The sequence below is a fragment of the Heterodontus francisci genome, chromosome 12 (genome assembly GCF_036365525.1).
Source record: "Heterodontus francisci isolate sHetFra1 chromosome 12, sHetFra1.hap1, whole genome shotgun sequence".
Lineage (NCBI taxonomy): Eukaryota > Metazoa > Chordata > Chondrichthyes > Heterodontiformes > Heterodontidae > Heterodontus > Heterodontus francisci.
The window spans coordinates 67,697,400-67,714,432 of record NC_090382.1 but is presented as its reverse complement, the minus strand read 5'-3'; the positions used below and the strand labels follow the sequence as shown (position 1 = coordinate 67,714,432).

Below are 17,033 nucleotides of genomic sequence, written 5' to 3'. Positions count from 1 at the left end.
AGCAAGCAGTAGTTGCAGCCAACAGAATCGGCACCATAACCAAGTTGAAAAGAACAAGCAAGTTGTGTGGTAAGTGCGGTCTATCCCACTCACAGTGAAATTGCTCTGCATTTCATGACCTGTGCAAGACAATGTGGTGCAAAAGGACACTGGGCCCACTATGCAAGAAATGTGGCTCCAACAACACTGCCAGAAGTCAGAGCTGGACACAAACAAGCAGACAGCAGGTGCAGCAACAGGAGCAAGGAAAACACCAGAGACCTGCATAAACACAAGCAGATAAAAGAGATCCACAGCGAAACAGACCTGAGACAAGGCTCAGAGAGAAACAATTCTCAGCCAGAAGATGAGAAGGCATTTCACATTGTGAACCTGACACACCACGTTGATGAAGTCAAACAACTGGAAGCTTTTGCTATTAAAATCACATGCCCAAAGAAAGCTGGCAAATATGCACTCAGGGTTAAAACCCATACCAGAGCTAGTGCAAATATCCTACCAGTTCGAATTCTGAAGGATATGTACTGGACTCATTGGACAACTGTCAAGTTATTTGCATACCATCCCTTGCAGTGGCACACTAAATGCAATGCAGCTATAGCAAGTCATCGTGGAAACCACAAATATTCTACCTGGTAGACATGACAGACCAACAGTGGCAGGACTACCAGAGTGCAAGGACCTCAACATATAACTATCCACGAGAGCATTACCAAGGGGAAATCTCCAAAGGACTGGAACACGCTTGCAGACTCTGGCCAGCATCAAATGGTGCAGTCTGGAAGTCGAGCAACAGCACAAACATGCCGCACCTTCACTTCTGCTTTCTAGGGAAACGAGCCAGAACTGACAGATACCTCCATGAGGTCAAGTACTCCTCAACCTTGAGCCAGAGGCCTTCAGATGCGGAGGATGAGAAGTGAAGGACACGCAATGTCCTGAAAAGACAGAGGAGGAATGAGTTGAAGCATTGTCTGTTAGCTCTTCGAGATGAGGTGCCAGAACTTTCCAAAAATGACAAGACCTCAAAAGCGGTCATCCTGAGAAAAGCAACAGAGTATATTAGCAGGCTGAAGGCAGAGCAACAGAAACTGAATGCAGAGAGGGAGAAACTTCAGAAAAAACAGCAACAGATGAGACACAAATTCCCCAAGCAAGAATTGTCACTGACTTTTAAGCCTCTGCACTTCTAAAGTTCATAATCTCTATACCTGTGTAAATAATTTTGATGTTATCCAAGGTTATGTGTTTTTACCTTTAGCATACAAGACTTATCTTTGGAAACAAGGGGGATGTTGGATGATTGCCTTCAAAACTGATGTCCCTTTAAGATCTTAGTATGCTAATGAGCCAAGTCCTAGAATGCAGTCATGTGACTCAGTGCCAGAGTCACTCTGCAACTGTAACACCCAGAGTAATATTCTGTAGTTAGCTCTGTACTGTATACAATATTTAGATGCAATAAACCTGTTTGAGATCTTCAGTAAAACTGGGCTCCATGCAACTCATTTATGTTGCATCAGACAACAGAAAAGAACTCAGTACATAGAAGAGGGCAGATATCTTGGAGGGTTGTGGGGCTGGAGGAGATTTATATAACGGAATGGCAAGAGTAGTGAGGCACCTCATGTTTTGTATTGAAAGAAACTGATCTTCATTGCATTTTCTCCAAATGTCCAATTTGAACTGTTTTGTAATGTATTTTATCAATTTTTTGAATAAAGCATATTTTTGGGGAAAAAAATAGTGGCGGGGGGGGCGATGCCATGTAGAGGTTTGAAAACAAGGATAAGAATTTTAAAATCAAGATGTTGCTTGACCAGGAGCCAATGTAGGTCAGCAAGCACAGGGGTGATAGGGGAACAGGACTTGGTATGAGTTGAAACGCAGGCAGAGTTTTGAATGACCTTAAGTTTACAGAGAGTAGAATGTGGGAGACTAACCAGGAGTGCACTGGAATAGTTAATAGGTAATGAAGGCATGAATGGACAAAACTCATATGTTTATAGGAAGCTTCTTTAAAGAATGAAATAGCAACCTGCTTTGAGCTCATTAAATATCTAAAAATCCTGAGATTGTTGTTAATATTGATTTTACCAATAGCTGTTTGTATTGGATGTGATCTGTGAACTGATTACCTACCAACGGCATACATACCCAATCTTTAACCATATTAAAAGCAGTTCGATTGGCATGCACTAGAATGTTAGTGGAGTCACACTTCTTTATCTCTGGTTTGTCTGGTTTGTTCCATCACTGTTTACATCAGTGAAGTAGTTCTCAAAATTGCTACTGTAAATTACTTTAAACAGCATTAAAACACTGTATACATGCAGCACTTTCCCATTGACTATTACATGGTATAATTTAGATGGGCGTCCATGATTATTAATTCATTTGAAAACGGGTCCTTCAACCAAAAAAAAAAACAAAGTGAGAACCACTGACTTAGTGGTACCATATATACTGGTGTACAAGATGTCCACATACAAGGCAACACTCAAAATCCCAACCACAAAACAAAAAAAAAAATCTATGACTCTAAAACTGAGGGTCACCATTACAAAGCCTCCAGGGCACACCTTCATGTCAACTGGCATCCACAAATAAATTCTCTCAAAATTCCTTCTCATTTCAACCAGTACTTCTAAGTTCCTCCAATGTACTGATATTTAAATGGCAACTCTCCTGCCAGATTTCAGCCCCACCACTTGTTGATTTTAAATGTCCTTTCTCTGCATTCATCTGGTTGGACCATAACCAATATAAAACAAAAATCAATCAGGAGTTTAGAAACAAAATTAACATGTAAATATCACTGCACTACAAAAGTGGAGTGAAATGGAATGACAGCTGACAGTGATAGTAAATAGGTTAAAACGAAATGCTGCTGAATGCTTCATAACTGAAAATTGGAAGTTTTCAACAGAAACGCTGAAACATTAATTCAACTCTTCTCTTTACAGATGCTGACATACCTGTTGTTCACCTATCAGCATCCAATGACTATTTCAGATTTTTTTTTTAATGAAAGTAAATGTTAAGCATGCATATCCTGATGGAAGAAACAGGTCAAGTTATTTAAACGGATTGTAATTGGATTGTCATGCTAGGCCGCCACCTGCCAAGAATGAGGCAAATTGATTTTAAACTGTTACTGGAGTGAAGAAAGGATTTGTTAAACAGATCAGCCGCGGCTGGAAAATACATTTACACATTAACAGACAGTGTTTGGAAGGACAAAGCAGCCATTCCCTGACACATTCAACCCACAATGGACTTTTGATCACCAGACATTGAAGGTGGAGAGTTCACTTTCTAGGTTGACTGCCAAGATGGCCGAATAAACAAACGGACATGGTCAAACCAGCTAGTCACATGACTAATCTGCTGGGCAACCTGAGATTTTTGCATTTGTACAAACTGAATGCCTCCGCTGCCTGGGATCATCACCCCTCTTATGCTCGCATCCTTCCTAATAGACTCAGCAAAGGGTTCAATACAGCAAACAAACAAGACCGGGGAGAGAGGACAGCCCTGTCCGACTCCAGATTGGATCGGGAAACTTTCCGATTCCCACCCATTGATTGAGACTGCGCTACTGATGTTTGTGTAGAGCAGTTTGATCCAATTTCAGATTCCCTCCCCAAACCCCATTTTGGAAAGCACGTCCATCATGTAGGTGTGCGATATCCTGAAAAAAAGGACTAAAGATTCTAGGCCTTTTACAATCGTTCTTCTGCAAGCTATTAATTGCAGGAGTAGATGCAGAAGCTACAAGTTTAGCTTCATAACCTTCAAAACGCAAGGGTTCTGAAACCTTAGAGAATCAAAACATTGATGACTCCCCATCAACATTTATTGTATACAAAAGTTATCCCAATGGCTGATTTGGTAAAACCCAGATGCAGCAGAGGCATATTGATTGCAAGAACCAAGGTCTATGCCAGGGGTCTCAACTGAGGTTCTGTGGCCCCCAGGGGTCCATCAGAAATAATTACAGGAGACAGATCTTCATTTGTAAATGGAAAGCCCTATCTACAAGTCCCAGAACTGGTTTCATCATGACTTTGTCTCTTCCCCAGCTACAAGGAGCGTCTTTTAAAAACTTACGAAACTGCTATATTTCCCTCTGCATTCTTTCTCCAATCACCAGAAATATCAGCAAAGCTGTTCTGATTGGGTATCAAAAACAAACTTTTCCCTGTACCCACCTCCCCCCAAGCTACAGTTAACTGTTTCCTCCAAGTTTACCCATTCACCTCTGCTTTTGCTGGTTTAATTGTATCCCTCTAAAACTTGCTTTAAACATGTGCCTGTTTTTAACCAATCATTTTCTTTGGGAGGGAAATGTACAATTTCCCCTCCTTCCTGACAACCCGTTCCACCCTTAATATCTGTTCAACAATCTTTGATCACCGATGACTTTTTTTGTTTTAAAAAATTCTCAATGTTCAGATTACTTTTGCATGAAAAAAAAACACACAGGGACCAAGCCAAAAAACGCCCATCTTTTCCATTTTCTCAAAGTCTACTATATATTTTCAATCCAATCATTTATCCTTTTCCCAAATTAGAATATGTCCTTTCATTTTCTTTCTCTCATTCGATTTTTCTTTGTTTGATGGATACGCCTCAATGCAAATACACAGTGGAGTGCATATAAGATATATATGGGGGATAAAGACAGGGTGTAACTATTGGTACAAACAATGCCAGATGTGGTATAGGAGCTCCTGGTGTGCATGGGTTAGACATTTTCACCAACAAAAAAAACAAAGCTGATGTGCTCAGACAGTCTAACCAAAGTAATGCTTGGCATTACATCCTGTTAAATGGGATGCCCACACTGGCAGAGTGTGTTGCGTAATACATGTAAATATACAGCCAATATACAGGCCTTCATGGATGAATCTCAGGGTAAACGCACTAACCTAATGTGATACTAGTGCAGGAGTGTCCTGGTTGGATCCCTGGGCTGTGCTCAGTTAGCTATCCTGAATCAAATGGCAATAAATGTACCTCCAACATCTGTTAAAGGGTAAAGTAAAATCAGCCAAGATTCACTCTCCCAATTCCAGCAAAGGTTACTGAATGGCAAAGTGCACATGTCAAAATCACATAAAACAGGACCATGTTATCCTGTGGGGCAACTGAATACAACGTTGCTTCTTCTGCAGCACTGAAAGATATTCATTCCATTTAGTATAAACTACTTATGCGAAGCTGGATTTTCAGCAACATCAAATGAGAACAAAGTACCGAGCCAGGATGAACATTGATCATGATGTGCGCATGTGCTTGTCAAATATACTTCCAAGTCTCGACAGAATTCTTGCTCAGAGCCAGCAACACGTTTCACATCAAGTCCATGAAATTTTTATAACATGGGAACGAGAACCCCAGAAGCAAAATGGTTGAGAACCCCTGGTCTATGCAAGGTTTGTTGATCTGAACCATGTCACCAGTACATGCACAACTATCTCAGTATTCCAGGCTAGACAGAGGTGAATAAAAAAGTTCTGCTTCTGATTATTCAGTGACAATCCATAGTCAAAAATAAAAAAATTATTTTTGCATATTTACAGTTACTCTAACTCAGTATGTTCATCTGAAATTGTTTTCACACTCACTCAAACTAAAAGAAAACCTTCAAATGAAATTAATCAGAGAACATCTCACTAATACATATCAGGTTTGTTCACTGATCTCATTTAAATGCTGGAGCACTTTAAGCTATTTTAAGATGCTGATAGCACAACTATAGAATGCAACATTCTTCATTAATATCCCTATATTTTTCATATCCCTAAAAGGGTTGGAAAAAAGTTTTTTAAAAAGGTATAAGCTCCTTCCTTAAGTCACTGAACACTGCTAATTACCACATTTTATGGGAGCAAGCACGAATGGGCCTAATGATTTTTTTCTTGCCCTGGATAAATCGAACAGTATGCTGGTGACAAGGCTTTGTGACACAGAATTCTAGATAATTAGAAATAAACTCTTTGTAAAGCAGCTATTCACAAATTGTTGAATAGTTCGTAAATTCCAGAATACTTCAGCAACATTAACAAATTCTTCTTAAAGGCTAGGACACCATATTAAATATTACCTGAGAATCCAAGTCTTCTCCTTTTAAACAAAGATTTGCATCGATAACTGTTAGGCCCACCAGTAGACCAACAATAACTGCTCCCTCATCATGCATCATCAGTGCATTTGGATCATAGAATTCACTGCATTAAAAGAATACATCATTTAATTCACACAAAGTACATAGTTACAAACTTACATTTGACAACTGGCAGTCATGTTACTATTGAACAGTATTAACAAGCCAAAAAAGGCAACATTTGTTCTATTTTTTAAAAATTAGCAGCTTACATGTTCCTATTTCACTGAGGAAATACACCACTATTAAACCAAGCAAAGTTGTATCCATGCACAGCATTGGGTTAATAACTGATCTCAATTAAGAATTTTAAAATTTAACATTACAAAACATAAAGTCCATGTCATCTTTCACATATCTAATAACAAAAACAATGATCTCAAGATTCCAAAGATGTGGTATCAGTATGTGGTGCTCTCAATGTAGCATTATGACACTAATCAACAGAACCAAACCTGATGTGCGATAACCAAACAGCACCCTACATAAATCCCACCTCTACCTCTTCCAAAATATTCAGCAATATCAGCAGCACAGGGACCATCAGGACAAGCAAAAAAGACTGCTGAACAGTATAAGTGCTCATTAATGGTGAACACCTTAAAATTCTAAAGCTAAAACATTTCAGGAAGATTGCACAGGTATTTGAAAGGCTGCTGTTTGTGGAGAATATCAAAATGGAGACACAGAGACAGATGCTCGAGGCAGAGGTGGAAACGGAAGCCAATATTGATGGTAAAAGGAGGAAAATGAAGATGTTCAATCAGCTTCAAATACTAAAAAGGTATGCCAACAAAAAGCTGTTAATAAATCTGGCTGAAGAGAACCATATAGCACGCACGGGGAGAACTAGAGCCTCTTTCTACCCACCCCACCCCAAAATGTCCTATCAGACCACCTACTTATTCACCACCTCCATTCCCCTCAACCAGTGGCCAAATATTTCTAATCCCACTTGAACAGAATATTGCATTTAGTCTTGAACGGTCCATGTGAAATGCATGGGAGATTAACTAGCATTCTTAAATGTTGTAGTTTCAACTGGGCAACTAGCTTGCCTTGTTCAATTATATCCAAGTATAACAAAAACGAGGAACTAGAGTAGCTGATTAAAACTGAAAAGGAACACACACACACAACAAGCATGGTTGCATCTACATGAAGATCAACAATTAAATATAGATCAGTGTAAAATTCTCAGGAGGGGGTGGGTAGAGCACTGCAGAGTAAGGATTTAAAGTGTGAAATGGTATGAACAGAATTGTTTTGCATTGATCTGATGAACTATTGGAAGCTGACTGCCAAATAGTGGAAGGAAAAGAATGAAATTATAGACAAGTTAGAGTAATAGGTAACAACAGTTATAAATGTAAAAGACTTCAATTATCCAAAAAAGATAGGAGAGGGAAAATAATTACAATAAAAAAGGGAAGCTTTCCCTCACCCCCACCACAGCCCGAGTCAATATGCTGCTGCTCCAAAATGGAAGGAAGCACTACTTGACCTGGTGCTGGGGAATAAAATAGAGAAAGTAGGCGATGTAAAAGTGGAACATTTGGGAAGCAGCAACCACAATTAAATGCCAAGTATTAAAAAAGGGAAAAAAAATTAATAAGTAAGTGATAGTGAAATAAAATGATACCTTGCCTAAATTAAAGCAAACAAATGGTCAGCAGAACCATAAATCGAGGTGAAAATGGGTATGAGTCAAGTATATCCCAGTAATAAAATACTGTGGAGTGCAATGGTTGAAGTTTTATGAATAGGGGAACAATTAAATTTGAACAAAAAAAATTGCACTGAAAGAGAATAGAAATGAAGACTACTAAACCCACCCCCCCCCCCAAGGTGACATTAGAAGGTCCTACAATGCAGTGTACCTAACTTCAAAAAAGCAATTGTATGATGTTTTGCATGAAAGTCTACTATTTAAATTTAGTATCAGGAGCTCTGAGTAAACCATCAAAATGCAGACAGGTAGACAATCACAGGTGTTGGAGAGAGGCACTATGGTGAATGAATGAGGCATCCCAGGGACGGTAGTGGGTCTGTTGTTTTAATTTAGAAAAACTACTTGCATTCAGAAACTCAACTTGCTAATCAGTTATGCTTCCAGATATCAAATTACAAAGCATAATTCGGTGGAAAGAAAAGACTTGCATTTATTTAGCACCTTTCACCCCCACTGGACATCTCAAAGCACTTTACAGCCACTGAAGTATTCTTGAAGTGCAATCACTATTGTAATGTAGGAAACGCAGCAGCCAATTTGCACACAACAAGCTCACACAATGTGATATTGAACAGATAATCTGTTTTGTGATGTTGACTGAGGGTTAAATATTGGCAAGGACACGAGGGTTAACACCCCTGCTCTTCTTCGAAATAGTGAAATGGGATTTTTTACGTCCACCTGAGAGATGGGGCCTTGGTTTAATGTCTCGTCCGAAAAACAACACTTCTGATAGTGCATCATTCCCTCAGTATTGTGGAAGTAATATGGCAAATATAGGAGGTGGATCAGGTATTTTAGTGGGTAGAATCATGGAAGATGCAACTTTATACTGCTGAGTATGAAGAAAATGGGCAAGACAATTAGTCCACGAATGGCACCATATGAGCCAAGGATGAATTTCAGAGCCCTAGGGGTTCTCGTAGGATGGCTGCTAAAATTCTCCAATCGCTGCAGAGCAGCTATCAACAAACTATATTTATTTTATTTTTATTTATTTTGAGATACAGCACTGAAACAGGCCCTTCGGCCCACCGAGTCTGTGCCGACCAACATCCACCCATTTATACTAACCCTATAGTAATCCCATATTCCCTACCACCTACCTACACCAGGGGCAATTTACAATGGCCAATTTACCTATCAACCTGCAAGTCTTTGGCTGTGGGAGGAAACCGGAGCACCCGGCGAAAACTCACGCAGTCACAGGGAGAACTTGCAAACTCCGCACAGGCAGTACCCAGAATCGAACCAGGGTCCCTGGAGCTGTGAAGCTGCGGTGCTAACCACTGCGCCACCCATGTACAGCCAAAAGAGAGTACAAGTTAGAGAAGTTATGCTTAAACTGTATAGTGCTCTGGTCAGACTGCAGAGGGACATTCAGGCACTGGAAACAGCTCAAAGAAAAACCACAAGAGTTCAGCGTCAGGACTGAGGTGCAAGGCGAGACTTTTTGCGCTTTTCAGCATAAAAAGGGGGTGATTGTCTGGCAATTTCATAGAGATGCAACACAGTAAATGGCATGAAAAAGGTTGATGCAATTTAGTTTGAATTTTTTTTGCAAGAGTAGTACAAGGAAACAATTAAAGCAAAGTCAGGACTTTTATCTTCAGTGATTGACACATGGGAACAAGTAGTGCAGGCAAAACGTTATTTACAATGAGGTGCCACAATGCTGCGGGGGGGGGAGGGGGGGGGGGTGAATGTCAAAGAAACTGTAGGGTCTTTATTAACTTAGGAAGACTGGAAGACCTTCCTCACATGTTTATCTTGGGACAAAAAAAATATAGAAAATCTACAAAAAATTAGATTTACTGAAAGTACAAAAGCGGATTAGTGAAACAGAAGGGGAACTAAAGTTTCTACAGGAACTTTAATAGCAAAAGGATAATCAAGCTAGAGATAGGACTGCTTAAGAAACAAGTTTGCAGCAGAATGTGAGTATGTCAGATTAAATGAGTACTTTGCTTCAATATTTAGAAGTGAAACTGTAGATCCAACGGAGGTGGAGTTGCTAAAGAGCAATTTACATTATAGCTCCTTTAATGTAGGAAAAAAAAATGTCCCAAGGCATTTCAGAGGTGTAAGGAAGAAATGAATGTCAAAACATAGGCGGCAGTACCAGGAAGAGTGACCAAAATCTTGATCAGGGATGAGTTTTAAAGGAGGATCTTTAGAAAAGAGCAACTTCTAGAGATTGGGGCCTAGGTAGCTGAAGGAACAGCTTTCAATTGGAGGACTGGGGCGGGGGGGGGGGGAACCAAACAAACACTGCCAGGTTCAAAGAAACACAGTGCTGGGTGGTAGGGGTTGTAGGGCTGGAGAAGATGAGGGATATAGAGGAGCAAGACCATAAAGGATTTAAACACACAGGTGAAAATTTTAACTTTGAGGCATTGGGAGACCAGAAACCAAAGCAAGGACTGGATGATAGGTGAGCAATAAAGAGTGCAGGACAGGATATGGGCAGTGTATTAGGTGAGCTGAAGTATACAGAGGATAGAGAATGAGGGCTTACAAATCAACCAGAGACTTGAGAATTTAGAGCGCCCCATCCTGACAAGGGGTGACCTGATATTCTTCAGAACAGTGAATGGGTATGTGAAATAGTGATGGGTTGTTTACTGCTCCATAAGATTGTAACAGAGGATACAAATTTAACAAAATCAATTGGAAAAAATTCTTAAGAATGGGTAAAATGTAGATTTTTCTGCCCCATGTTGTTGAAACAAAGACCCATAAATTCTTTGAAAAAGTAGTTACGTGAATAAGGTATATTAAGGGGTATGTGATCAAGCAGAATGGGATTAGACCAGGTGGCTTATGGTGAAAAATACCAGTGCAGACTTGATGGGATATGGCCAGTCTCTGTGCAGTAACATTCTATGATTACATTTTATTTTATTAACCAGGTGTTAAGGTATTCCAGCAATCATTCCACTCTACTAGATTTTTGCCAGAGTGACAACTACCAACTCCATCCCAGCAAAGGCATAATTTCATACAAAAAAAGCCAAAATCACCTCAGCAGATCTTTCCGATCAATCAAGGCCTTCAAATAATCGGCCATTTTCTTTTGCATTAAAGCAAGATTAAGCCACGCCCTTCCTCTTCCTACTGGAGTTCTGAAAGGTAAACATTTATGTTTAATGCTTTCCAATCAAAATGAAGCACCATACACAAAAAAATTTACAAAAACTTACTTAAGCCCTGGCAAGTCTCGAACACTAGTTGCTATTTCAGCAGCCTCAGGACAAAGTTTCTCCACTAGCTCCAGAGGACCCCAAAATGACTTGTTCGGACCAAGAAAAGTCTTCTTTACTATGAGGTAAAAAAAAAACACAAAATTTTATTAGTCTTGTGATCTTTTGGTAATTGAAGTACAGCCCACTAAAATAACAATCATTCTGTACCTTTCAGTCCATGTTTGAGACACTGCTCGATTACCACAAAGAACTGCTGAAGAGGAGGGTAATCTGCATCCAAAGTTCTTCCCAGGCTTAATGCAGACTGAATAAGCACTTTAATACTTAGCTTCATCATATTCATGAGGTTGACTCGCTCATTTTTCGCATGCTCATTAACATCTAATTAAAGAATAAAAACTAATTAGAAATAGCAGATAATTGTTCGCTATAACGCAAAGCAAAGATTAAGATAATGCTTTTAGTTATAGAGTCTGTCACTCTAATATTGGCCTTTATAGCCACTCCAGGCGCTGCTCCATAAACCACTGACCACTTCCAGGCACTTACCCATTGTCTCTCGAGACAAGGAGGCCAAAGAAGAGAAGATGATAACTAAAAGCATTATCATAATCTGCTGAAATGAACACATTTATACCACATTAAAAGTATTGCATATTGCTGGTAGAACCAACCACCATAAAAACTTTGCGCAGAAACCTCACTGTTCCTTCAACTTTCAGGCCTAGTTTTCTCTATTGTTGTAATCTGCCATTCCCCATTGTTGCAAAAAAACCACTAATCCTCATCTAATTTGCAGTGCCACTTATCCTTGCTGAGGCCATTCATTTCTGTCACTAGTTGCCAGGCACTGAATATAGACAGCTGTTCTCATCTATTAAGGCCCATCTCGCCAGTTTTTCCAATGCTAAACTACAAAAAACTAGTGTCTGTCTCTCTCACTTACACACATGCATTACAAAGATCATCTCACCTGTAGAAAGAGGGTAGTAACTGGGCTTAAAGATACAAGAGTAACTTGAACACGATAGACACAGCTGTCAATGTACCATTAGCTCTGCTACCTGTGAATTATCAAAACCACATGACTACACGCTTGTTTTGCTGCAAATCACTGAAATCCATCAATATTTCCCCAACAAAAAAGCAAACAGATTTCCTCCTTTACTTTATACCCAGTCCAGTTCACCGACATTTTCTGTCATCCAATTAAAGATGAAATACGACTGTACATTTTGCATGGGTTCCATTGAGAAAAGATGCAAGTCCGCAACTTTGTAAGTAAACAAACATGAATTTAGAGCAAAGATTTTATGCCAAATGTAACCCTAAATAATTAGATGCATCCATCCTTAAATTAAATTCAATTACATTGCGTGATGCATTGTTACCCTCAACTAATATAAAGACTCAACAGTAAAGGTTTCTAACATCTTCAACAGCTATCTAATGTAATAAAACATCTCATACACTTCACTGGAGCATTATGAAGCAAAATTTGCAACCGAGGCAATTATGGGGTAGATAGCCAGAAGCTTGGTCAAAGTAGCAAGTTTCAATATGTGTCAAAGGAGGAAAGAGTAGAAAGGTGGAGAGATTTAGGGTGGGAGCTCCAGAGTTTAGGGCCAGGCAGCTGAAGACACAGCCACCAATGGTGGAGCAATAAATCAAGGATGCTCACGAGGCCAGAATCAGATTAGATTTTTCAAAGGGTTGTGGGCTGGAGGAGATTACACAGTTAGGGAAATATGTGGTCATGGAAGGATTTGAAAACAAGAATGAGAATTTTAAAATCAAGCCATTGCTTGATCAAGAGCCAATGTAGGCTAGTGAGCACAGGGGTGATGGGTGAACAGGACCTGGTGCAAATTAGAACATGGGCAGCACAACTTTGGATGACCTCAAGTTTACTAAGGATAGAATGTGGGAAGCCAGCCAGGAGTGCATTAGAATAGTTATGTCCATAAGTAACCAAGGCATTGATGAGGATTTCAGCAGCTGAGCTGTGGCGGGGAGAGAGTTGAGTGATATTACAGAGATAGAAGTAGGTGATCATAGCAATGGCACAGATGCATGGTCAGAAATAAAAACAAGAAATGCTGGAAATACTCAGCAGGTCTAGCAGCATCTGTGGAGAGAGAAGCAGAGTTAACGTTTCAGGTCAGTGACCCTTCTTCAGAACTGAAACGTGTGGAAGGAAACCAGAGCACCCGGGGAAAACCCACACAGACACTGGGAGAACTTGCAAACTCCACACAGGCAGTACCCAGAATCGAACCCGGGTCCCTGGAGCTGTGAGGCTGCGGTGCTAACCACTGCGCCGGCCTGACAGCTATGAATAACGCACGGTCTCCCAGCTAGCCAGTTCCACAGCAGCTGGAATGGAGTGGAAGGGCTGCTGAACGTCCCGCCCCTGATCATCATTGCCCATCGCCTCGCTCGTTTCGTTCCGCCCCGCTCTCACACTCCTCTCTCTTGCCCCTCTTGGCCCCACCCCCACTAGTGGCCGCACCCAATCAAACCCTACTTTTGCTCATAGTGTTGTTGTCACCGCCGCTCGCCTTGGTCGCGAATCCCACTGCTGCAGATTTCAAAGCACTTCCGTAGTTCACCGACAGGGTCTCCGACGCTTTCTTGGCCAACGATAGAATGGGGATCGACCAGCCGCCCTCTTCCGCGCCCCTACCACTTGTAGCCGGTGACGAGGGCAACTCAGTCTCCCATTCCGTCTTGCTCAGGGCGCTACTCAAATCCTCAACTTCATCCGCCATCTTCACTCGTGACACAGACACGTGCAATCGCTCCCCAAGAAATCGAGCGACAGTCACGCAGCCCCGACAGTGGAGCCCAGAGAAATTCACCAATCGGCGGAGCTGCGCAGGCGTAATAAGAAAAATAGGTTTGCGAATCATTTCCGGCATTTCGCGCGTCCAGTGTATCTGGAAGTGTACACCGCACATTGATTGCTATTCCCTGAAGAAGAATTATTTGATATCAGTTCTAAGATTATTTACCAGTTTGAAGGAGCCCATCCTTGGTCCCGCTCTTACATTTTAACTAAAGTCGTTTCCTTATTCCCTATAAGTACAGGTGCCTAACTTCCACAGTGAAGTTTCTATGATCTTCCTTCTTAATTCAAAACTTTGACACTAAGGCTGTCCACCCCTAAATTACATGTTGTTTTCAGTGTGTTTATAATTTTTAAAGTTAAGACAACTTGTTTTTAGGACACCAAATTGAGGCAGAAGCCATTTCCAACCTCCTGCTCTCCTCACCAACCCAAAATTTCCAAATGCCACTTGACCCTTCCATAATCCACCAATCAAGTCAACAGCCAGCTAATTTGGCAGGGGTATGGAACCAGGAAAAAATATCAGAGAAAAATACCAAGGTGCACTAAATACTGGGAGCAATAGATAGCACTAGAGTAGGGAATAGTAAGTTATTGTGGGGTCAGAATAAGGGAGGAAGTAATAAAGTCTAAATTAGGTGTTATGGTCAGGTGAGGAAGGGGGTCTCAGGCTCCCCTTTCACCCCTTCTCTGGTTTGACCACGACAGAGTTTATCCTTTTAACACAGTGATTTAACTTACCACCTCAGTGAGTACTTGCTCCTGTTCCTCTAAAATAATTGCAAATGAACCAATCAGACAAGTTTATTAACCTTATCGCTCTAAAACAGTTAAAATGACTAAAATACACAACGCACCCATGCTCACATTCACACGAGAGGCACACACACGCACACAAATAGATTATAAAGAGAAAAAAGAGTTGGGAGATTGAACTGGAGTCCTTAATAAAAATGGAATTTAATACTGATGTTTAGTCCCAGAGTCCATAGTTGAAGTTGTAATCCTAAAGTCCTCGCTGGGCCACACCCAGTTCGGGCTTGCTTCCCAGGTTCCGGAAGGCAGAAGAGGGGCTTTTTCCTTGTCCCCTGGTTGCTGATTGTAAGGATCTGCAGACTTATCTTCCATCAGCTGCAGCTTGAGGCTTCTCAGGATCTCTACTGGAGAGAGAGGAGGGATGTTCTCTTGCTGGATCTCAGTTACTGTCTGACTTCTGAGTCACCACTCACAAATCTCCAGAGTGGCCCAACCAGTCATGTGATGTGACCACCTTTTTGTGTTTGAATTAGCATTTTCTGGAATGATCTTTGAAATTCAAGGCTGTTCAGACATACTTGGTAGAGGCGGCAGGTGGGGGTGGTTTGGCTCTTCCAAAGTCAATGGGTGTCGATGGCGTTCGACGACCCCCATTGATAAGGCTATCTCAGATAAGTGAATCAAAAAGCACCCCATTTTTCTGGCTAGGCTGAATAATCAGATCTGTCTCCAGCCTGATTCTTTGTTTTTTTCATATGCAAATTGTGCATGGCCATCTTGGCTGCTAGTTGCTCCGTTTTTAAAAGTTATTTGCAACAATGTCCAGTAAAAATCTCAGGCAAAGTTCCACACGATGGAATTAATATCTCCGTTTGGTATGTGGGGTTTCCGACACACAGGGTTAATGTGCATGTCTGTGAATGCATGGAGGGTGGTTCATAAGATTGGTGAGTTATAGGTGCAGATTTAACATGTGGAAATATGATGTTGTGGCTATAACAGGGACCTGGCTCAAAGAAGGGCACAACTGGCTGTTAAATATTCCTGGATACAAGGTGTTTAGGAAAGATAGGAAAGGAAGAAAAGGCGGAGGAGTGGCGGTATTGATTAAGGAGAGCATTAGGGTGCTGCAATGAGAGGATATCCCAGAGAGGCCAAGGACAGAATCTATTTGGCTAGAGCTAATAAGAACAAAAAAGGTACAATTACATTGCTCAGAGTTGTTTATAGGCCACCAAGTAGTGGAATGGATGTAGAGCAGTATTCTCCAACATACAGCCTATGGGCCAAAAGTTTCCATCTGGCCCATGGATGTAAACTGTACCCAGCTATTCCTCATCCTTGCCAGGGGTCCGTGACTGGTAATTTCAGGGATGAGAAATTTCCCATTGGCTTCTTCTTTCCCACCAGACTGACTTTTTTGAAAAGTTGCACTGTCAATTTCACAGCTGAATTGGAATTTCTAAGCTCAGATCCTTATCTAATGCTCATTAACACTCCTTCCATATTCACAGCTGACAGGTGCTGAGAGCAGAAACAGCGATTTCCAAACTTCGGACAGATTTGCGGTTTTCTGGCAGGCTTTAAAAAAATAATTGGAACGGAATATAGACTGGGATAGTAGTAATGTAAAAGGCAGAGAGGGGCAAGAGTTCCTCGAGGGTGTTCAGGAAAATTTTCTACAGCAGTATGTTTTCAGTCCAACAAGAGGGGAGGCGCTGCTGGACCTTGGGAATGAAGTGGGCCAAGTGGATCATATATCAGTAGGAGAACATTTAGGGGACAGTGATCGTTGTATCATAAGGTTTAGATTGGCTAGGGAAAAGAACAATATAGAGTAAGAATAATTAACTGGGGGAAAGCCAACTTCAATGGAGTAAGAATGGATCTGGGCCGAATAAATTGGAATCAAAGGTTGGCAGGAAAAGCAGTAACTGAACAATGGGCTACCTTCAAAGAAGAGATAGTTTGGGCACAGTCAAGGTATGTTCCCTTGAAGGGGAAAGGTAAGGCAAACAAATCCAGAGCTCCCTGGCTGACAAAAGAGTTGGAGATTAAGATGAAGAAAAAGTGTGTTTATGGCACATGTTAGTTGGATAATACAATGGAGAACCAGGCTGAATATAGAAGGTTCAGAGGGGAAGTGAAAAAGCAAATAAGAGAATGGCAGCTAACAAAAAAGGGAATTCCAAAGTCTTCTATAGGCATATAAATATTTAAAAAGTGATAAAAGGAGGAGTAAGTCCGATTAGAGACCAAAAAGGGAATTACATGTGGAGGCAGGAGGAATAGCTGAGGTATTAGATGAATACTTTG

The 17,033-nt window shown here is 40.9% G+C and overlaps 1 protein-coding gene across 3 annotated transcripts in view; it reads right to left on the bottom strand.

The window, feature by feature from the left end:
* The window catches only part of rufy1 (RUN and FYVE domain containing 1), an 84,027-nt gene extending 70,123 nt beyond the window's left edge, over positions 1–13,904 (bottom strand). For 2 of the 3 annotated variants that reach the window (XM_068043549.1, XM_068043550.1), the window contains exons 1-5: positions 13,638–13,904; positions 11,318–11,491; positions 11,108–11,225; positions 10,928–11,029; positions 6,113–6,236 (exon numbers count right to left, since the gene is read on the bottom strand). In XM_068043549.1, the coding sequence (XP_067899650.1) occupies positions 6,113–6,236; positions 10,928–11,029; positions 11,108–11,225; positions 11,318–11,491; positions 13,638–13,881 (762 nt within the window). In that variant the 5' untranslated portion in view covers positions 13,882–13,904. The remainder of the gene's footprint in view (positions 1–6,112; positions 6,237–10,927; positions 11,030–11,107; positions 11,226–11,317; positions 11,492–13,637) is intronic. The other variant, XM_068043551.1, reaches the window with a different exon arrangement.
* Positions 13,905–17,033: the final 3,129 nt, after the last annotated feature.